This window comes from Camarhynchus parvulus, chromosome 6 (assembly GCF_901933205.1).
Source record: "Camarhynchus parvulus chromosome 6, STF_HiC, whole genome shotgun sequence".
Taxonomy (NCBI): domain Eukaryota; kingdom Metazoa; phylum Chordata; class Aves; order Passeriformes; family Thraupidae; genus Camarhynchus; species Camarhynchus parvulus.
Window position 1 is genome coordinate 23,442,592 of NC_044576.1, and position 22,403 is coordinate 23,464,994.

The following is a 22,403-nucleotide window of genomic DNA, read 5'->3' on the forward strand; positions in this document are numbered from 1 at the left end:
ACCGCTGGCCTTTTTTTTATTATTATTATTATTATTTCTGACTTTTTCACCCCCAAACCGAAATCATGCATTTCGAGGTGGAGCCACGAGGCAGGCACAGCGCAGTGCCAGATGTGGAGGGAGCCCTTGGGCTGCTGTATCTCGGCTCTGCAGCGCAGCACAAACAGAATCTGCGCTCCCAAACCCGGGCACAGACCGGCTGTGCTCGGCCTAGAAACCGCCTTGAAAAGGCATAAGAACCGCTCCATTTAGGTCTTTAGTAAGAGCCAACATGCCTTAATGCAAAATTATTTTACAGGTTTTCTCAATTACAGCAGTTTGGGACACTGGCATAATTAACATGATACATATTGAGAGGCAGTTCCTGTTGCTCTGGATTAAGATGCCAAATAAAAGGGAGGACAGAAGCAGATACACAACTTGCTGAATGTCCCATTTTACACAACAGGGACACAGACAGGAGCAGACTTTGGGTTTTCCTGAATTTCTGATGACAAATTGGCTACAAGAGACGGGAAGGAAGCAGCATGGTCTGAAACTATCCACCAGAAAAGTCAAGGGACTGACAAGCAAGCACAGGATGCTGAGTGCTGTATTTCCAAACTCAGCATGCTCATATGTGTTTGGACTGGAGATGCAAAGTGATTCTACAGACAAGTAATTAGCATCCCTGCCAAGAAGGAGGTAAAGAATGCATCAGCCATTAAAACAGCATCCTGTGAAATGAAAATCCTAGGAAAAAAGCAATTAATTCAACTGTTTCCTGAAAGGAAACACTATCACAATGCCTCCCCTTGGACCAGGTTTAAGAAATCCAGAAAATTAGAAGACTTCCTTGCTCCCTAAGCATGCCTCTGCCTCTCCTCAAATTACGCAAGTTAATTTTCTTTAAAGAGGAGTCATCTCCTCTAGAAGCTTGTGTTTAAGAGATTTAGCTTTTCTATAGATTGTTGAACCCCAGCCAGTAGCAGGAATAGGAGGAGAAGACCATGAACTGACAACATAAAAATTTATAATACAAATTTTCACCATAGCTGTCCATTCCAAATAAGCATCATGTTTCGTTTCATGATCAATCAACCTGACTCGTGCATTCTGGTTTAGACCAGTGCTAGTTGGGCTATCTAGAGTACAATGAGATGCTATCCCCTGTTTCACAGTTTCCCACACAGTCTTTTCTCCAGTCCAGAATCCATCAGCGCTATAATCTTCCTTCAACCTGCTTAGGCAAGTAATACCTACAACCCCTACTTTGTTTTAGTCTTGAGATAAATACAAGTTTTTTAACCAGAAACAAAAGCTGTCATGGACTTATGTCTATGCACGTGCACCAGCAGAGAATTCAGTGTGTAGAAAGGCAAGAGGGACCAAACAGTGGCAAGGGGAGCCGGGGACATGCAGGAAGATAACTGCTAAACCAACAACTCAAATGCCTTCCTTCCTCCAACCTACTAGACAGTTTTCATGGGACTGGAGTAAGGAAAAAAAATACAAGAGACTGCATAGGCTTGCTGGCAGGAGCAGTGTTCATGTGATGCATGTGTCCCTGCTGGGAACAAAGAGAGGACCAGCCTGGCAAACACCCCACCAGCAGCCACACAGCCACAGAGGCCACACCAGGGACTGTGTGCCAGGGGAATGCCCTTGCCAGGAAACATGGAGAATCAGTGCTTCAAATCCACCTCTCAACTCTGCTTCAAAAAAAAAAAAAAAAGCACTTAAAACACTTTGGCAAGATTATATCTGCCTTCTCATATCTGAAACCCAGCAGGGTTTCTCTGGGTTTCTCTTCCCTGCCTTGGATAAGGTAGTCACTGCAGGAGGATTTCTTTGTCACTACAGAGGCTGGAGGAACACATACAATTAAGAGATTGTTTTAACAGACGCTTGTATAACTGCTACAGGGCTCCTATTAAGACAAAAAAAAATCGGGTGATAAATTCCTTGTTCTAGGAAGTAACCAAGGTCAAATAAACTTGTTCATTTACAGCTGCAGCAGATCATGCCTAGAGGATATCCCCCTTTCGAGGCGTGGGGTCCCTGTGGCTCCTGGAGTGATGGTCACCCAAGATTAGGTACTGCACAGTGGGGAAGATTTCAGTAAGAGCAAAGAAAGGAAGAAGAGGAGGAGGAAAAGACAGAGAAACGACTCCTTCCAGTAATCAAAAGCTTTAACCATTTTCTGGGTACCCTGGTTCGGGTTGTTGCTACATTCCCTTCAGGCACAGTCAGTAGGGTAAGGGACTCGAATCCTCCTCAGCCTTCCATCCCCCACAAGCTTTAGATGAATTACTGCTCAGTGACACTCAGGATGCCCACAACATTGCTGCTACACTATGTCAGACTCTCCAAAGGGGATTCAAAAGAACAAGACAGGCAACACCACAGGCAGCACAGCACCAATTACACCCGCTGCCCTGGGCGCTTCCGCATCCCTGCCAATTAGTTCAGGTCTAATTTGTACCACAGGACACAGCATGCATTGAAGAGTAACAGCCTGCTCAGTGTGAGTACGCCAGGGGACAGGGATGCCGCGTGGCACAAGTTCCCCAGCAAGCTCACATGCAGCTGCAATGCCACCCTGACACAACAGCCCTACTTTTTAGAAAGTGTCTTCAGCCCAGGCAGGAGAAATGGAGAGCAGAGGACAGGATAACATTGATGTGCCAGGTAGAGGTCCCCCCTCCTCTCCCTCCAAAAAAGCAGAATCAGTGTTTTGGTTAAGCTCCAACTTGCAAGCCCTCCCCAGAGCAGAGCACAGATTGCTGGCTGAAATAAGAGTTTGCTTGCCTCTCCATTTCTTTTTGCCTCGAGTCCGTTTCCCGGTTAAAGTCTTGAGGATACCCCTCCTCCTCTCCATAGGGCTCCACTTTACAATCCTCCCGCTCCTCACCTCAGCACTTCTCTTCCTGGGGCGGAGCAGAAATGTCATTGGAGCTTCTCCATGCCCCTCACAGCTGGCACTACTAAGTGACAACAGTTGCACCCTGTCCCCCTCACCAGGCAGCGAGGAGGGAGCATCATTCCTCCTGCTGCACTCAGAGACCAGCAACTACTGTGAAAGCCTCCTAAATAAGAGTGCAGAACGTCCGTTCCAACATCATCCTCCTCCTCCTCCTGTGTTGCAACAGCCACGACCTATGATGGTTTTGCAATAGCCAAAAATGAAAACCACCAACTGGACTCCAAAAATAAAATCATCTGGATATGGGAATGTGAGACTCCTCATCTTTGCCAGATTACTCTGTTGTTATCAGGCTATAAACATGTCTGCTCTTTTAATCCATACAGTGCACAAGCTTTTATATTGCTCTTTCATGATTATGAATCAAATGTTTACAGATTAAGACTAAATGAATTAGTACTGGGCTGGTCAATGGAAGTGCTGCAGAAGCAGCCAAAACCACAGAAACGGCCAGTGAACGCCATGAGGGTGAGTCACAGCTGAAGAACCAACTGCAGGTAGTGCAGCCCTAGTGCAGACATGGGCACAGCTGCTGGGGACACGTGCAGAGCCTGCACGCTGGGCTGGCTGGCACCCACGGCCCCCAGTGTCCTGGCATTCCATAACATAATGGCACAGCTCTGCACTTTTCCACACACAGGGAGGAGTAACTGTGGTAGCTTGGATCTAGAGCTGCGGTTTCTTGTTAAAGCCAGTTCTTGAAGGGTAAACTTTTATGTATTTCTGGAAAACTCCTTTTGGGGAAGGATGAAGGGAAAAAAAAAAGCCCAGAATAGCAGCAAGCCTACTTAAAATCCTCAGATCAGTCTAACCCCTTACAGCAATCATACACCTAGCTCTAAACACATGGAATTCCTTCCCCTGAAAACTTCGCCTCTTTTCTTTCTTATCAGAAGGACCATATGGCTATAAAAAATTAACATTAAAATTGCATGTTTTCTTTAAGCCTTCTCCCCGTGATTTATCCTGAGCTGTGTTAAGATAGAGAGCTTAGTTCCATCTGAAAATTGGGTTAAGTGTGTACTGCACACAAGATAAAACAGACTTTGCCATGTAATGCATGTGAGAGTACACAAGAGTTCATCATATTGCAGCAGTGTTGGAAAAGCAGTTCTTAAAATAACCCATTCCTAGAGTAAGCAGTGAGATGAGACTAATGAAGCCTGCTACAAATCTCTATGGGGACAACATGGATTCAGATCAAAACTGTGTTTCCCAGTCTAGGATCTCTCTTCTGTTCAGTGAGAGGGTTTTTTTCTTGTCTTGGTATTCTGGATTTTTGTTCATTTTTTATTCTTTGTGTGCCTTAAACAATTGGAGCTTTGACTCATCTAGATACTCCTGCACTGAAGCCTGTCACGCTTCAGCCCCATTGCCACTTACCAAAATTCAGACTGTATTTATACATCAATTATTCCTAAAGGTAAGACTACTACTGCCACAAGCTGTGAGTGAAGGGGATTCATCTTCATCCCTCCTGCCAGATAGCAATCCTCCCAGTCCTAATAATTTGAGCTCAGAGGTTTTGGTGTAGCAGCCCTGAGTCACAAAGAGACAAAAGTTTATCATCTCCCACAGTTACTTCAGAAATTCAGGACAAATCCAGTTTCAAGGTCTGTATTATTGCCAATTATAAACGAAAATAAACATTTTGGCAAGTTTATCAAATGGGTTATTAATACACTGTGATTTCTGTAGTTCTTCCCTGAGCCTGGCCAAGTAGCTCTTTTTCAAAGCACAAAGACACTCTACTGTATTTTCAGAAGAGAATTTCAGAAGCAGGTGACACCTTGCTATTAGATAGATATGGGTGGAAAGCAGAAAGGGAATGGTTTGGATCTGATCACCTAGGTAATGCAGAAGACTCAAAGCCAAAGAAGTTTAGCCTAAACCTTGTCCAAAGCCCAAAGAATGCCTAAGAATAAAGCAAGATTGAGCATCATGCACTGAGCAATGGTCACCCCAGGCTGGCAGCCGTGATTGATGTACGAGAAGTTTCTCCCCAAGTGAGCATCCATCCAACCATCCACCTTCCTTGCTCAAGTGCTCTGCAAGCCTTTCAGGACATGGGCAAGTCTCTCCTAACCTCCTGCCTTGCTGCTACAAACAGCTGTAGGGGGCCCATGCCAACAGCACACATTGCCACCAAGAAGAGAGTATGCTCAGCAATCATAGCAGCAAACAATGAACTGGATGCCTGGATTCATTCCCCACCATAAGACACACATAGTACTTTCTGTCACTTCCAAGAACCAAGATCTGGGTGAGCCTTCAGCAGTCTGGACAAGGGGCAGCTTTAACTCTAGACTGTGGCTTCCAGCCCTGGAGTGTGTGTGACACACAGCTAAAACCAGCAGCACAACACAGCCCCCATGGGGAGCAGCTCAAGAATGAGCCTGGCCCATGGGAAATGGCAGGAGCTCTCTCAAGCAGCTGCTCCAGTTCAGTTCTTCCCTCTTTACAGCCCTCAGCAGCATTTCCAACGAAATCCTGACCAACAGAAAAATTCAGTGCTGACCTTTGCCAAGTGGAGCCTATTGGTCTCGGGATTTTTTCTTTTTTATTTTTGATCTGCTAGGTTTAAAAATACAGCCAACAAAAATTAGAGGCAGGAGTGTGAAAGTAAAAAGTTGAGTCCTCTTTCCACTCCTTCTTGGAAAGTTGGCTCTCTGAACAGTGATTCCAACCAACTAGGTTACAGGTAGCAACAGCTAAGAATACTTAAGTAGTATTTTGCACACAAATCTGTTAAACTGCTTGCAGATTTTCACACAGCTGCCAAACTGGGTCTTCCACCAGGCTGAAGTCACCAATATACTCTGGCATTTGTCCTAGTCCCACTCAGTGGTGCAACACATTCCCATCCTTCCACAAGGCCCAAAGCAGACCAGCCAAGGCGTTTAACAGCAGGCAGGGTGACCAAACTGGAGTCCCATCACAGCACCTCCCAGGGCACGCTTTTTTCCTTTTCCAAAGTACAAAATGAAACCACTTTAATGTCTTGGTTAGAGTCCCCACTTTATGGAACAGGTCTATAACCTCAGCTAGAGCTTGGGCAGCATGAATCTGGCTTCTGTTCTCATCTCCAAGCCACAGCCTAGCTAGGACACATAAATGTACTACATAGGTAAAGATCACATCCAAATTCAAGTCTGATCTACCTGCTTGACACATCAGGATACAGCTTATGGCAGATCTGGACTGAAGAACAGCTATTTTGGAAACTGGGGATTCATTTGGATGAGAAACTGAAAGGCCACATGAACTAGAACAGCATGGGGAGCTAAGAACTTGCCAAATGCACATAAGACTTTTGAGCAGCACTATGTATCAACATTCACCTTCTTGAGCACCATGCAACGCAATTAATCACTTATATTTGCACACTCATCATGCACTTTTTTTTTTTGGCCAATCTAGCAACATGAATTTAGCTAAAAGCAGTAAGCAGAAGGGAAAAAAAATTGTTCTATTAAAGACTTTGCTTCCTTGCCCTTTGAGAAGGCTAAAAACCTTGGCATTCAGTTTGCCATTTTATATATCATAACATGAACCAGTCCCAACAGATCTATTGAGTCAAAGAAACCCAATCTCACCCCCCAGCCAGGTAATCTGAGGGGTTCTTGTCATTTTTCCCAAGGGACACCACCTCTTCTCTCTCCCACTCAGTCTCATTCTGTTTTTCTGTCTCAACTTCCCCATGACCTAAGAAGCAGCAGGCTCCTGTGACTGAATACTTCAAATATTTCTGCACTTTTATATCCAGTTATCACCCTCAAATTAGACCTATTCTGCAAATATGAGGCAGAACCCCCCAAGAAAATATTCAACTTCTGTCAAGAACAGCATTTCTGGAATCACAGAGTCTTGCTCACAAAAAAATTCAGACAAGCAAGCACTCATCCATCAAGGATGGTGGGATTTTGCTCACATACTTTCAACAGGGCATGAACTTGAATATTTATAAAATCTGGTATGAAAATCAGCAGGAGTGTTTCCATCTTTCCTTGCCCCAGGACCTATATGTAGCCTTAACTGCTTGAGTGACCAGCCCAGCATCCTGTACAGACACAGGACCTATCACTTGTGATCTCTCGTTCTAAGTCTGAAGGAGGACAGAATTCTGCTGTGATATTCCATGTCAAGTGACAAATGTTTGCAGAATAAATCCACTGGATACACAGCAGAAGTCCTGATTCCTTATACTAAAAAGCTGAGTTTTTGCCTTGTATGGGACTAACTGCTCCCAAGCCCCTGACACCTCAACTAAAGCTGCTCCCCTGCTTCCTCCTCTTTCCTGACTCACTGCAACAAGGAGGCTGCTGCTCCCTTGAAAATTTTGCATCTTTATCGGAGTTTCAGCTTTTTCATATGAAACCACTTCTATTTACTGGGGAAATGCAAAGAGCATTTCAGAAGGATAAGGAGCACACAGTCATGTTTCTCTGCCTTATCCTGACCCATAAAGTTTCTCCCACATAAAACTGTGAGAGCTCAGCTGTGCAGGTTCACTCAGCTGTGGCCAGACTCAACCCATCACAAAAAGGGAAGCTGCCTTGGACTGAGGCTTTGAGTTGGGCAAGGGAAATAAAACCCTGCAAACTACTAACCCCTGCTAGCAGCAGCATCGGGGTGAGGCAGTCATCAGAAAAGCAAAGCTCTTCCTTACCAGAAATCATGCATCATGAAAAACCAATACACAAGCAGACAACAGGTCCTGGGTATTCACTGTCAGAGATTCACATTCAAGACAACTCCAAAATCACACACAGCTCAAACTAGAGAATTCTGGTTTCAATAGCATGCAGAACACCAAGACACAAGAATTTACCTGGAGTGACACTCTTTTTTGGAGTCTCAGACAAACTGGACATCCAAACTTGAAATCCAATCATAGGGCAGCCATGAAAAAAGAAAGTAATTAGAGACACAAGAAAACAGTCAAAACCAGTCATATCAGAAAGTCTGAGAGTTAGTAAAGACAGCTTTGAAAGAGACAAAGTTTTTCTTAAGAGTAGTGTTGGCATGATGGGGACTCAGAGGAAGGTCAAGTCATAAGAAACACCCAGTTAATTTTTATGTTTTAGTGGATTTGCAGAACTTATGAAACTGATCTGTAGGTGATCCAATTTTGAGCTCTAAGAAAAAGATATGCCCTGAGCTTATTCCCAGTAGCTCAGAAGACACATACCAAGAGACAGTTTGACTTATTAAGCCTCAGACCTGCAAAACTATTTATCTTTGCAGCTGTTAATCATACCCAAAAGACACATAGACAACTGAAATTGAGCTTAGCAAACACTTATAAGTTTCTACAAGCATCTTGTTACTCTGAAATTGCATTAAGGAAAATAACAATAGACAAATATAGAAAAGAGTACAAAGCTCCAATAAAGGTACATTCAGAGTATAACTAGAAAATCAATTTTTAAACCCATGCATGAGACAGAGATCAGGTTAAGGAAAAAGCTGATAGGAGTTGCTGCCAACAAGGTCAAAAGGTTTCCCTCCCCCTCCATGAAATGAGGTGGAAATACTTGGCTTGGGAATTTGGGAATAATCTTCAAATGTTAAGTGTTCATTTTTTCTTAAATACACTAGAAATATGTTTGGAAAGTCAACAGATCGTCCCCCATTTCTAAATAACAAACATTCCCCTTCTGGGATGAAGGGGCAGAAGGGAAGCTGTTACTCTTTCCTTGCCTGGGATAAGAGACATCTAGAAAGAGATGTTTATATGACAATCTAAGAATTTCCTAAATTCTGACAACCCCAACATGCAATTTGAAAAACCTATTTGCAATGGGGAACCCTGTTCTGGATCCAGCAGTTTAACAACAGTGAAGATGCACCCATCAACCACCTGGAGAGAAAAGCAGGCTATACTGGTGGCCTGGTCTATTTGTTACTGTGTTTTGAATCGCAGAGTACCTCCAAGACAGTAACAAGATAAATAGATGGTAACGTAACAGATTCACAGTACATATGTAACTGAGGAATTGCTAGCATGATATAAACGTTAAGAAACAGCTTTCAAACTTTCCCAGTGGAAACCAGAGGTCCAAGAAACACATTGCTGTTTTCTCAGCACTAAGGGAATGCTGAGGTTTTGAAATCCTTTCTTTAAATTAGGGACACAATTTTCATTGTGTAGTTGCAGTGCAATTCAAATGGATTCAGTACTTTGACTACTTTGCAGTAAACTCTCTATAGTAGCAGCTTGGAGAAAATCCTGAAGTCTTTCAACCATCTGACTCCCAAACCCATGTGCTGCACTGTCACAGTACACTACAAAATACACAGTGGTAAATAACAATAATTTACTTTGGACTGCCATTTAAGAAAAAAATGAAAAAGGCTTTGCACTGGTGGAGTGCAACAGGAAATAATCTGGCAGAGTAACTTGTGCTGTAGCTCATGGAGGGAATATACAGCATGTTTCTGTTACAGACTCGGGGCACGCACGGGAAGGGGTGTGAAGGAGTTGTTGTCAGCAACTTGTCTATTGGCTTTTGAATAGACTTCCACTGCCTTCAGAGCATGAGTATGAACTTCAGTCAGCTGTCAGATCTTTTTCCAGATAGATGAACCTGAATATGACAATGATAAATCAAGCAGATGATGTATTGCAGGAGTAACTGAGGAAGTTTCAAAGTTTGCCCCCACCCAAGCTGCAGCAAAAGACAGAAACACCCAAAGTTAGAGGAAACACACTGCACTTAACACAAGTTTAGGGCTATTCTGGATCTGTCTACCCAAGAAGAGAGTGAGTTTAAACCTAGATCAACAGTAGCCATATCAACAGACACCCATGTGAGATCTCACTATAAATAAAGCAATTCTGTTAGCAATTATCAATTTCTCAAAAAAGCTTCTTTTTAAACAAAGTATTTTTTCTCCTTGTCAAAACTATTGGCCTAAGCCAGAAAATAAGGGCAATATAAGTATTAGCCTGTAAACAATCCCACAGGTCACCAGTGTGGGCTTCCCAGCCCAGGAAGCAGCACAAAAGCAGCAGCACTTCTGAGCTGCCCCAGCCTGACAGCAGCTAGAAGTGGATGAGGTTGCTTCTGAAGCAGAAGACAGCCAGCATATTTCAGCTGCTCCTGCACATCTGCTTAGCATTAAACTTCCTTCTTGGGGATTTTTTTTTTTTATTCCAAGACGTTTAAGCTCTAATTGCTACCAGCTTTTAAGAGTCCCCCCTACAAATAATAAAAATATCAGACATTAGTGATAGATTCCACTTCACAGAGAGCTCAAACGAAGAGCCGCGGCGGGAGCCAGCGTACGGGGAGGAGGTCAGAGGCCTCAGAAACATGCTGTGCCTGAGCCAACAAAACACAAGCTTTGAACAGCCCCAGGTTTCCCCTTTAGGACAGGGTTTTACTGGAATTCTGTATGAGGCTTGGACCTGGTTTCCAATGGGATTGGTAACAGTAAACGAACAAACCTTCGCTTCCTGCCACTCCTCTCCCCCACTGCCACACGGCTGAACACTGGCTGGTCTCAGATCACTTGGAAGTGCAGGGGGGAGGAAATCTCAGTATCTGGAAGGAAAATTAAAGTTGCCTGCTCAAAGCAGGCCACTCCTAGGGCAATGGCATCCCAATTCTGCTCTTAACACCAGTCCCCACAGCCCCTGCTGCTGACTTCAATTGGAGCCAGAACAAACTCCTCCTACCGGAATTATTTTTAAAAGCTCAAAAGGAACATGAATCCATAAATTACAGCTAAGTCACGAGGCCGAGGCAGTCGTGAAGAGCACAGAGGAGGTTTTCCTTCAGAGCCACACTGCACAGAAATAGCAGCACAGCAGGCACGTCACTGGAAGTGGCTGCTGAACCCCATCCCATCGCTTTCAAGCTGCCATGATGGAGCTGGGCAACCCTCCCACGGGTCAAGGGGGTTCCTCAGGTGTGAAAGAAAAGGAAGGAGTTGAAGGCCAAAAAGCTTTGAAGACAAAATTAAGCTGGTTGCTATGGTGAACATGAAACATATTATTCTAGATTTCAGCAGAAGCTTTTGTGCTGCCAGTGAGACTGGTTTGTTTGCTGCTCCTCCCACCTCTGGCAAGAGAGCAGGCGCCAGACTGCTGGGGACTAACGCTTTTTGCTTGTGATACAGCTCCACTCATCTCATTTTAGCAGTAGACTATTTGTCTTCTGTACAGTTAGAGCAGAGCAAGCTTCCATAAAAACCTACAATAGCTGGAGTCAGTCTAGAATCAAATGCATGAGCTCAATCTACCAAAATCCAGATACCACGTTCATGGTACCCCCATCAGTACTGCACATCCAGGTGGGCTCCTGCCCCAGCAGGTGCAGAGGAACTCCTCCTCCATGGGCATTTTAGCAGAAGCTGCTGATGCAGGTTCCTTTTGTTAGTAACCCTGTCTGAAATGTTCAGTTCAGTGTTGAGCCCAGTATCCATGATTTGACACTGCTGCCAGCACCAGGAGGGACACTCTCCTGCAGAATCACAGTTGCTGGGGCTATCAGGTACCTTTGTAACAAGCTTTTTTAAAAACAAAAAGCTGTCTAGCTGTCTAGCAACAGTCCTGCAGTAACTGTGGGCAATTGGATCATAGTGGTCGTGAGTTTCAGTGTGGTTGTAGTTCTGGAGATGTAACCCTCACCCCAAATGATTTCTGTGCATAGCTGAGAAATTAGCATGGGCCAAAGACAGGCCCCTACCAGTGATGAAAGTGGATTTCAAAGACTTCTTTGGAAGTGGCTTTCCATAGAAGATAACAGTCCAGGGCCATTTAACTAATAAAACTATTTTGTTCTCATGAAGCTTTTAACATCAACTGGGAATACCAAAATCTTCCAACTGTTAGAGTGCAACTTAAATTACTGAGAAAGGGATTATAAGAACAAGTGGCCATACTGAAGAGATACTGACATCTGGTCCATTTCCAACAGTGGTCTGTTCCATAAGTGCAGTTGAGCGTTTTGCAGACTCATTTTGTAGCCTAATACCCTTCCTGTCTTAATTGGAGGGGTGAGAAGAAAATAAGCAATGCAATCAGTGATTCCTCAGACTGGAGCTGGGGGAAATAAATGCTTCTTCTGAGCAATGGGTGTGTTCCCATGCCAAGAGTGGTATCTGACAAGTCAGCAAGAAGTGGGCTGACCACACTGTTCCTTAAATGTGTCCACTTAGAATTGGCCTAGAGCTTTTGTTGTCTGCAATGTTCATCATATATGGCAGAACAGAAAACAGAAGTTGAGCCTGTATTTCAGTTTACATTTTGGAAGATAAGCCTGCCAAGGAGTTGGTATACATGAAGCACTATGTTGTTGTCCTGGGGGCTCTGGTGGGACACCTTACTGCCCCAAGCAGGTAAAGAACCCAAAAGCCAGGCTCAGTCTACTCAGTCCAGGGCTTCTTGCTGAGGTTTTGCCTCCACTTTCCCCGTTCTTGCTCCCTTTCTGCACTCTTCAGACAAGCAAAGGAACAACCTCCTTCTCCTGACAAGGTGAGGCTGTCCAGTCAAGAGCAGAAAGCTCAGTGAGGAACCCCAAAACTGTGGGGCTTGTTTCTCCTTGCATCTGCAGACAGTGCACTATGCCCAATCCTTGTGGCCCTCTCCAAAATCTCCATCCCCCAGATCCACCGACCATCCTTTGTCAGCCTGGCTCCAGGTTTCTCCCCTCTAGTCCCTTTTCCTTCAGCTGGGCCTTGACACTTGAGTTAAATGGGAAGGCACTAAAATGCAACAGTACTAGACTAAGGGAGGAAGACAGAAATACTTGGTTTGCTAAGCTTCCCCTAGAAGTGGAAGTACTTTTACCAGAGAATTCCTCTGATACAGAGTCTATGTGCAGTTTTACAACACAGCTGGAAAGAGGAAAAAGGCAGATGAGCCTTCCTCTGAACTGGAACCATTGTCATGCATTCTTGGCTCACACAATTCATTCATTCAGTTAGGCAGAGAACAACAGATAGTCAGAGAAACAGGAGGATGGCACAGAAAGGTTGCAAGTGTTTTGATCTATCTCTCACAGTCCTGCTCAGGGCACCCTGTTGAACTGTGCCATTGATGCTTCTCTCCTCAGGCTCCAGAGAGACCTAAACAAAACCAACATTTGTGCCTCGTGCCTGGCTCAGTGTGAGCCTGGTCAGACATTAAACTTCTTAGGTACCACCACAATGACAGATTCATTTGTTACTGTAATTGCTGGGCAAGCAGCTGTCCCACACCAGGGTAGCTTAAATAGGCTTTATTTGCTCTTATGTCTGTGGGATGTTGATGCATCACGTTTAAAGCAAGTATTTTAAGATAGTTGTTGAAGGAATACACATATATTATTTTTCTCCCCAATAGGAGGCTGCATTTTAAAGTAAACCTCTCATCCCTGCAGAGATATCTCCTCTTCTATACACTTGAAGCTGAACATCACCTCCACTCTCCATGCCATCTGTTCAAGAGGGCTGTATCTTGAAAAAATATTTCACTAGTAGATTATCAAACATGCAAATCCAGCTAAAGTATCTGAGTAAGAGGATTGGCAGCAGGCATTAAATAAGGCCTTTAATTTTAGTCTTATTCACCAAGTTCAGCTTCATCAGGAGCAGCCAGGGGAGGGTCTGTCAGTGAGGGGGGAGGGGGCAGAGGTGCTGGGCTGCAGTGATGGGCACAGCCAGCACCTTCCTCTCTCCTTGGCAGAAATGATCCCACTGGGAGCTGTCGGGCACCACCACGCTGCAGACCAACCTCAGACCACGTCCACTTGCCACGTAGCCTGGCGTAGGCCAGACCCACACACGCTGCTTGGAAAGTGCTCACATCTGGCTTTCACGTGACTCGAGCGTGCCTCAGAAATTCATCATCTGGATAACTCACTCCTGCAGGGGAGAAATCCACAACCAGGGAGCCCTTTCCTGAGTTGGAACGGAGGAGTGGGGCCAGAGGATTGTGTGCTTGACAAACTGCACAGTGACACGCTCACAGCTGCATTTGCACAGCCTCATCCAGTCCTTCATCCTTTCTAAAAGTACAAACACAAAGAAAACTTAGTCCCAATTTTCTATTCTGTTTACTTCTGCAAAAACCCATTTTAATCCCGTCTGCAGACCCAGAAGTATCCAGGATTGTTTAGTTTTTGTTCTGGCAGCCATTGCTCACATTAACTCTTTCCACATGGCAAGTGGGGATTGTTTCCCACATGATCCCTGTGGTACAGCCCCTGCACATACAGTTTTGTACCAGTTCCAAGTTTTGCTGGGAAGTGCCTAGAATATCTGAATGCTAATCCACATCTACAGCTGTACAAACTGAGAGCATCACCCCTCTGAGGGAAAAACCAGCCTCCTGCCCTGCCAAGGAGGGGGGCAGAAAAGCCCCAGACGTTGCACTTGGAAACTCACAGGTATGTACACATGCTGGGATTCAAGTGTGGCTCAAAAAATGGAGCAAGAGACAAGTCCCAACTGTGAAGGAGCCATGCTGCCAAGCACAGAACACTCAGCAGCACTGGCGTGTCCAGGCCAATAATCAGTGCACGCATTGTAACTCCTGCTGGACACCTCTGGAGTAAAGCTTCCAGCCATTTCTGGTTGCGTGAGCCATCCAGAGTGAACTGGAGAGAGGATTTGTGCTGTCACGCAGCCTGGACACAGGCCAGCTCAAATGGGACAGGTGTGAAGCCATGCACAAAGCTGGATGCATTTAGGGAGTGCTATTTTAGGGGTGAGTGCTCTCAACAGGCTAAGGACACACACCCTACATCCAGATTTCCAGAATCTGGGGACAGAGTGCTCACCAGCATGAGACTAAGTTACCCAAAATGCCCAGGGAAGATTTTATCTGCTCCTCTCAGCCAGCCAGACCCATCTGTGCCCCATACAGATACCTGAGGTGGCTGAGGATCATCACCCTCTGCTCCAGCTCCCAAATGCACTTCTCACCTGCCTTATCCAGTGTGCCAAAATCAAAATACCAGTACTCTCTGTGCAAGAGAGGAAAAACCCACACAGGCAGCGTTAATACCATCTGCCACTGACAGACAGAAGAGGGAAGAAGAACAGGAGCAGATGGAGAACAGAGAATTTCTTAAAACCAAGAGAAATGCCATTACATCCCCTAAGGTACCAAGTGCTTTCTCTGTGTTTGGCTGAAGACACTCTGAGGCATTTGCAGGGTTCAAACTGTTCTACCATGGCTGTGCTCAAGCCACACCTCATTTTTCCAGCCCTGCCTGCACCCAGTCTCCCTGCCCTCTCTCCTGGACACCACAGGGCTCTCTGCAGCACTGATGCTGAACTGGGAACGGCAAAGAACACAAACACATTCTTTTCCCTAATCCTGCACCCTGTCCCCACACTTCAGTTTAAAAGCCAAGGAGCAAAACAAAAAACCCACACAACATACAAACATCTCTTTCTCTCTTATCCCATCTTCCTCCCACCCCAGCATATGGGCCACCCAGAAGATGACAGTGATCCTATACATCTAATGGGCCACACGTCCTGTCAGCAGAAAACTGAAGCAGTGCAGAATAAAGTCTCCTATCTGCTCTTCTCGTCAGTAGCCTCAGGCAGAAGTCCAAAGCACTTCAGTTTAAGCAGTGACTTTAAAAATATGGTGTACAAGGAGAAGTGTGAGATAAGCTTCCTTCTGCCAGAACACTACAGACTGGATTTGGAGCGTGGGATTGGAGTGGACAGATTCACATCTTGACTGAAGATGCAGAATTGGGTCACATATGCACAGATGCTGCAAGGACATGAAATCTGCCTGACTTAGCAGCAGCTCCTCCTCGAATTCTGCTCTCTGCTAGTGCACCTGAGCACAGGAGCAGTAGTTTTGCCTTGGAAAAACCCCAAACCCACAGAATGGATGCTCCTCTAGTTATATGAAAAACTGGTTAAAAAAAAGATGTATAGTCTTGTTAAAAAAAATCAGGAAAGAAAATTTGGTCTTTGGGGAATAACTGCATCAAGCAAAAGCCAATAAACTGATCAGAAGTTTAGCAAATTCACTACCTGAGGAAAAATAATTGTCAGTCATGAGAAGAGGAAGCTCTGTCATTGATGACTGAATTCAAGATGCACATTGAGATCATTAACTACTAACTTCTTCCAGAACCAGGCCCAAGATGTATATCCCCAGTAATTAAATGAAAAGGCTTGTTTGGTCCTTAACTGCTATGCTTTTGCCTACTCTATCCTTCTTTTATTACTAACTCCTTTATCTTCCTGAAAAGGAACAAAAAAAAAAAAAAAAAAAGCAGCAGCTATGTGAGAACCAAAATGTTCTGCCAGAATCTGTTGTTTTTAAATTCCATGCAGTAATTAGTACATACAGCCAAGAAGGTTAATCGTATGATGAGGGAGCAGATCACAATTTCTGATCGAGAGCAATCTTGTCAGTACATGCTTGTGAAGTTATAAAATAGTGACTGGCAAACTATCTCATCCAGCCATCCTCATCAACAGGCCAAGTGGCACCAAGGAGCCAGTCCACCATCCCTGCTTCTGCCCTAATTGTAGGAAACAATGCAAGGAGCACAGGGCACACGTGTGATTCATCAGGACACAAACAAGAGCACATGCCTCAGTCTGCAGAGATCATGTCATACCACAGATTTCTTACAAGGATTAAGACACCAAATTACATGATTTAAGATGTTCCTGGGACCTTGCCATGGGCTTGGACAGATTTGCATCCCTATTCACCACCTTAAAAAAAAAACCCTTCCAAGCTAAAGCTTTCAGAGGACCTATAGGGAGATAGACTTCAGAGACAAACACCATGAGAGCAGAATGACTCAAAGTAACATGCGAGTTAAAAACCACATTCTAACTTTGTTGCTACCACCTGGGCTCAGATTCACTGAGCAATACCAAGTCCCTGCTTGGGGCAGGTAGCCCCCAGCATCTGCTGCAGTCGCCAGTATGAGAGAAGAGGCATTGCCTCATGCTGGGATTGACCATGGTAGTTAATTGGATTTTTCAGCCTCTTTAGTAACACACTTAGATTTGGCTTCTTTGAGAACCCAGTTAAAAGGCTTAAGAGTTCTTCTGGCTGAGAAGGTAAAACTGAGACAGATTTCACAGTCAGCTGGATTAAGGCATCCCCCAGTCCTAATACTAAACACGACTCCAGATGACATCCCATCAATACTGCAGCAACCTTAAGGCAAAGGAAAGGCAACACTATATGCCACTTGGAGCAGTCCTTCCTTCTCCCTCTACTGCAGCCATTTCCCACATTACATATTACAAAACACCTGCCAGGGCTGGAGACTCTACATTCCTTGCTCACCCTGGACCTGTGTGTAGCCAAGTGCTTGCCACAGGCCTGTGAAGCTGGCAGAGACCTCCACACTCAATTCCATCAAAAAGCTTTGTTCCCAGGGTCACCACCTCAGTCCTGGAACAGGTAAAACCAGCTCCAACACATAACCCTGCTGGTCCAGCTGGGAGCTCACACATTTGTCACCCCATTGACTGATTAGGCACAGAAGGGGTGGCACACACTATTCATTTTCTCCACATTGTCTTAAAGGAGGCAGCTCAGACTACATCAAGAAAATAAAGCTCATTTATAAATAGGGAAAAAAAAAAGAGCGAGCAAGACATGCCATGGAACTCTAAGTGCAGGCTAGACACACGCAGAGTGACAGGGTTAGAAAGGTTAAGCTCTGAAGAGCACAGCTCAGCTGTAAGGACAGAAAAAGCCACAAGTGGAGCCATTTCCTTGGTAATTACAAGGGAAGTAGAAAAAACCCTACCCCAAATAATGCAAAGAAACAGCAATTAAGGCACTCCCTGAAGCTGTCAGAGTGCACATCCTTAGTGCATGAAGGCAAGAAAGTTTCTCTAGTAATGAAGAATTAGGCTGAGGAAGCAACTTTGGCCATCAGCTCCACCCATAATTCCTAGGCAGCATCCCACAAAGTGATCAGCCACCAGGGCCCTTGGTGTTTTCACAACAATCTGCTTGTTTCTCACTTGAGGCCCCACTTCTGTCATTGCTGAAACTCTCTCAACTCTGCTTAGTAATCTGAGGGAAAAGACAGCATTACAGATGTTTCTATAAAAAGTTTGTGAAGTATCTTCCAATGGACTCTGAAGTTTTTATTTACTTGCCAGCAGATATATCCTTCCCAGTTTTAGATTACAGGAGGGAAAGAAAACAGTGATTGTTGGCTGTGTGTAGCCATAATCTTGCTAGTACAAAAACTGGACAGGGAAACCCAGCTGAAAGATGGTTTACTCATTCAAGGAAGCCTCATCAGCATCCCAAGGCAACACTGGCTTCAACCAAATCATAAACTTAATATTCTAAGTGCCCAATTACTACTTAAAATAGACTTCAGCTGCCAGACTCAGGCAAAGCACAGCCAGCTCGATGCAGACAGGATCTGAACAGTGAGGGAAAGGAAACACTGCAGGACTGATGGAGCCGTAACTTCCATTTTATTAAAGCTTATTTCCCTTAACTTGGAGGAACATCATACAGCATAGCAACAAGGTGCCAGAGGAAGCCACCGAGCAAAGGCTGGAAGCCAGCTCCGCCTCCAGCAGCAAGGTGGGCAGTCAGAGCAGGGGGAGCTGGGTTATGGATCCAGAAGCGGGGGGCCAGCAGTGCTCCTGTCCGGGCACATGGAGAGCTGTGACCACAAGGGCTTGGTCACCTACAAGGCAGGTGACAGAGATCACTTTGAAAGCACCTCTTGTGCTGGATCTGACCTCAAAGTTAGCAAAGAGAATCCTCTCAGTAGTTGAGAAGCACTGAGACTCAGTGCAGAAAAGTTGCTGCCACCAAACAGCAGGTCCCAGATGCTTCAGCTTCGTGACTGGGATCTGGCATGAAACCAGCCAGGAAACATTCTCAGCAAGGGGAGAGGGCAAGATCTTACTCCAGGAGTCTGCAGCTTTCTCTAGCCAGCAAGGGGGTTTGTGGGGTGGGTGACACAATGATATCTTTGGGGAGAAACAAACTCCAACTGGTTTTATAAGCCACATCAGGATTAGCAGATATCTCAAGGGTTAATTAGTTCACCATGCACAGATGGTAGCTGGTAGGGTTTGCAGAATGGATTAACCTAATCTGTTGCTTGTAATGTACCATACAAATACCCATTCCTAGATTTGCAGCAATTCTACCCTTATTTTGATTTGAGGACAGAAAAACCACACAATGGATGCCAGCAGAGAAGTAATGCCTATTTTGAGTGACAAATGAGTAGCTGTTCACTTGGCTAATGCAATTGACAAATTGGAGTTTGAAAAGTTATTCCTTCCCATTTTGCTGCAGAGGGTCTTTGGGTGGACCAAGAAGAGCCCATTTGTTGCAAGTGCACAGAATATGCTCATGTAACTCTCCTCACAGTTGTCCTGAGGGCTCTCCAGTACTGACAGATGGTCAGAGAGCAACAATTCAATTGCCTGGAAACATGAAGGCAGCTTTCTGAGCAGCTCTGCAGCGTGTCAAATAAAACCCCCCAAGTCCAAGGCACTGGCACATGTGGCATTTCAGGCCACAGCAAACGTCTGTGCCTTCACAGAGCCCCAGGTCTCTGAGCTGGCTGCAGGTTAAAGCATTTATAATTAGATCACATCCAAGCAAAGGGCTGTGTGTTTACACAGCCCTTTGCTCAAGAGGAAGCCTGGCTCAGGGCTGGCATGCAGAGATGCCCCAGATCAGCACAAGACTCCCCTTTGTTTAGCCAAGGACATGCCACGCTATTGCATTTGGTTCAGAAGGTCTCAAATGTTTACAACCAGCATCAACTGCAGCGGTAAATGTTTCCATAAGTCCTATTAAACTCTGAACTTATCCAGTTTCTCCCTGCTCTAAGGGGTGAGCAGAGGACTAGCCAGACACTCACTCTGGCAAGGCAGAGGTCAGGGTAGAGGTGATGTTGGCTGTCTGAGGCGTTCTCTGAATGTTTCTGCAATTGGCCACGCTCATGTCATGCCTGCACATGCCTGAGACAGCAGCTGTGGGATTCCTGCTGGACAGTGTGGGACAGCTGTGCTCACACCCAGCAGCCTCCTCCCAGCACAGCTTCGGTCAAGACACAGGATATTCATAAGGTCTCATTTGCTGGGAGGTGCTTGCATTTAAAAATGCCTATTTGTCTCTTGTTTAAAGATGCAGTAATTCCATGATCTGCACCTACAGAAGAAACTGCATTTCAAAGCTGTTTGTTATCTTAAAAGACCATCACTTCAATGCTGAAAATCTGTGCTTATTTACCCCATCCCTTTTTCAAGTGTCATAAAGCTGATCTTTGTTAGAGGCTGTAACTGGCAATGCCCTTGGCATATTCCTTTGCTCATTGCGTGCATGCTCCCACAACATCCAGCTCCAAACAGAAGGAAGCATTCCTCATCCAGCTCCAAACAGAAGGAAGCATTTCTCTGCCATTCCAAAATCGAGCAAGGAGATGGCCGAGAACAGAGTCCCTTTATGCAGCTCCATTTGTTCACAGTGCTGCTTCACATTCCTCTTTGTACGGGGTGAGTGCAGAAAGGGTGTCCCTCAGCTCCAGTGTGTCCAAGGCCTGGCTGCACAAACAGCCCAGCACCAAAAAGGAAAGAAGCGCAGAAGGAGATCTGGCAGCATGAGGAGCTGGGCACAGCCAAAGGAGGGAGCCCAAACTGAGTGCCCCTGGCAGGGATGAATGACCATGTCACTTGGGGCCCTCAGGGCAGGGGGCCAAAGAGTCCAGCAGGGGAGAGCACCCACAAATGGCATCTCAGCTACAGTGACTCAACTTCTTTTCTCATGATGTCATGGCAGATCAGCTCCAACTTGCCCCCAGAGCCACAGGAATGGAGAGGCAGCAGTTTCCTTCCACTCCCAAAGCAGTTCCTCACATCTCTGGGCACATGAATTGTAATACTCTTTCATGTAAACTGGTGCACTGAGCCCAAAGCTCTGTGTCTCCTAATGCTGTTCCAGGTCAGTGCTAAATCAGGTTGCCCCAGAGACTTCAGCAACGTTTTTCAAAGATTTTTACATGGCCAAAAAGCCCCCAGTGCTCAGGACGTGGCACTGAGCCAGGAACTCCCACACTCAGCTCTGCCCTCTACCAAGTCACTTGGACTTTTTTATTTATGGTCAGCCCCTCTAGAGAAGGTGCTGCTGCCAACTTAATTCACAGGCTGTTGTGAACACACACTTTCCTTAATATTACATTTAACAAGTCTTAGAAGTGCAACACAGACAGAAGCTTTGCAGGAGATTGAGAAGACCAAGCATGCCCTAATTTATTTGTGGGACCAGCACCTTGTACCATGCTTGCCTCTTCACTACCACAGCCCACCTCAGGGAAATTCAAGGAAAGGCACCAAAAGTACTGGCCTGCAAAGGCAGCTGCCAATTGATGCCCAGGCCACCAGGGTTAAGCAACAGCTTCTCTTTAGTGCATCACTTAGCTTATTACAGAATGGCAGCTTAAAAGCCCTCATAATTATCCAACAAATCAATCTAGACAGTGATATTCATTGCAGTCCAGTATATTACATTCATCTTCCCGTCCCTTCCAGAGACTAAGCCACTGCAGTGTTTCTTTATCATCTTAAAAAGCAGGAAGAAAAAAAAAAATCCACCTCTCCCTGCACACAGGCCAGAGTTTTCCAGGAGTCAGTATTGGTTTGAAAGGCTTCTCTTTGGATGCCCTGAATGCAATTTGAAGCATCCAAGGTTCCAAACAAAGTCAATGAGAGTTGCAGGTGCTCAATGCTGCTTAGAGAAAAAAAAATTAAAAAATAGAAAGTCCTGACACATCCAGCTCAGAGCAGCCAAACCCAGAGGCCCAAAATTGCACATCCCTATTGAAAACACATCTGTAAAAATCACTAAGAGCTACATGGGGAGGGGTAAAATTGGATTTATATAGTCTCAAATCAGAGTTTTATAGGACATTTCAATCCAGGATTTTAAGAACAAAACACTGAGCTACAGCCTTTGAGGCTGCCCAAACCCAAAACATTTTGCATTAGAAGCCTCACCAGAGCATTTTGGAAAGGCATGACAAACGATACAAATCAGCAGAGAAAAAGATATCCTTCCCCTCCAGAAAAGAACCCCAACTCTGACTCTGCCCTTTGACCATTTGCAATGAGAACTAAAGAAATGTAATACAATTATCATCTCACATTGGAGATGGAACTGTATAAATACAGTTAGAGAAAAGCAGTCATTTTAACTGCAATACTATATAAGGTATATGGTGTATATATATAGCTATATAGCATACAGATATAGTTCTTCTATACTGCAAAGGAAAGAAACTGATGCTTATCTCCAGGAGGATTCAGCAATAAAAAGTTAAACTGCTACACAATTTCATACCACACAAGATAAACAGAAGGGGGAAAGCAGGGGGTAAGGACCTCTCTAGAATCATGCAGCACATAAAAAAAGCCTGGTGTCTTACCTGATTTCCTCTTTGAAGATCCATAGTCCCTG

At 45.0% G+C, this 22,403-nt stretch overlaps 1 protein-coding gene across 4 annotated transcripts in view; it reads right to left on the minus strand.

Moving 5' to 3' along the window:
- The window catches only part of SH3PXD2A (SH3 and PX domains 2A), a 235,230-nt gene that overhangs the window by 61,334 nt on the left and 151,493 nt on the right, over positions 1-22,403 (minus strand). For 3 of the 4 annotated variants that reach the window (XM_030951064.1, XM_030951062.1, XM_030951061.1), the window contains exons 6-7: positions 22,372-22,400; positions 7,797-7,844 (exon numbers count right to left, since the gene is read on the minus strand). In XM_030951064.1, coding sequence (XP_030806924.1) covers positions 7,797-7,844; positions 22,372-22,400 — 77 coding nt within the window. The remainder of the gene's footprint in view (positions 1-7,796; positions 7,845-22,371; positions 22,401-22,403) is intronic. The other variant, XM_030951063.1, reaches the window with a different exon arrangement.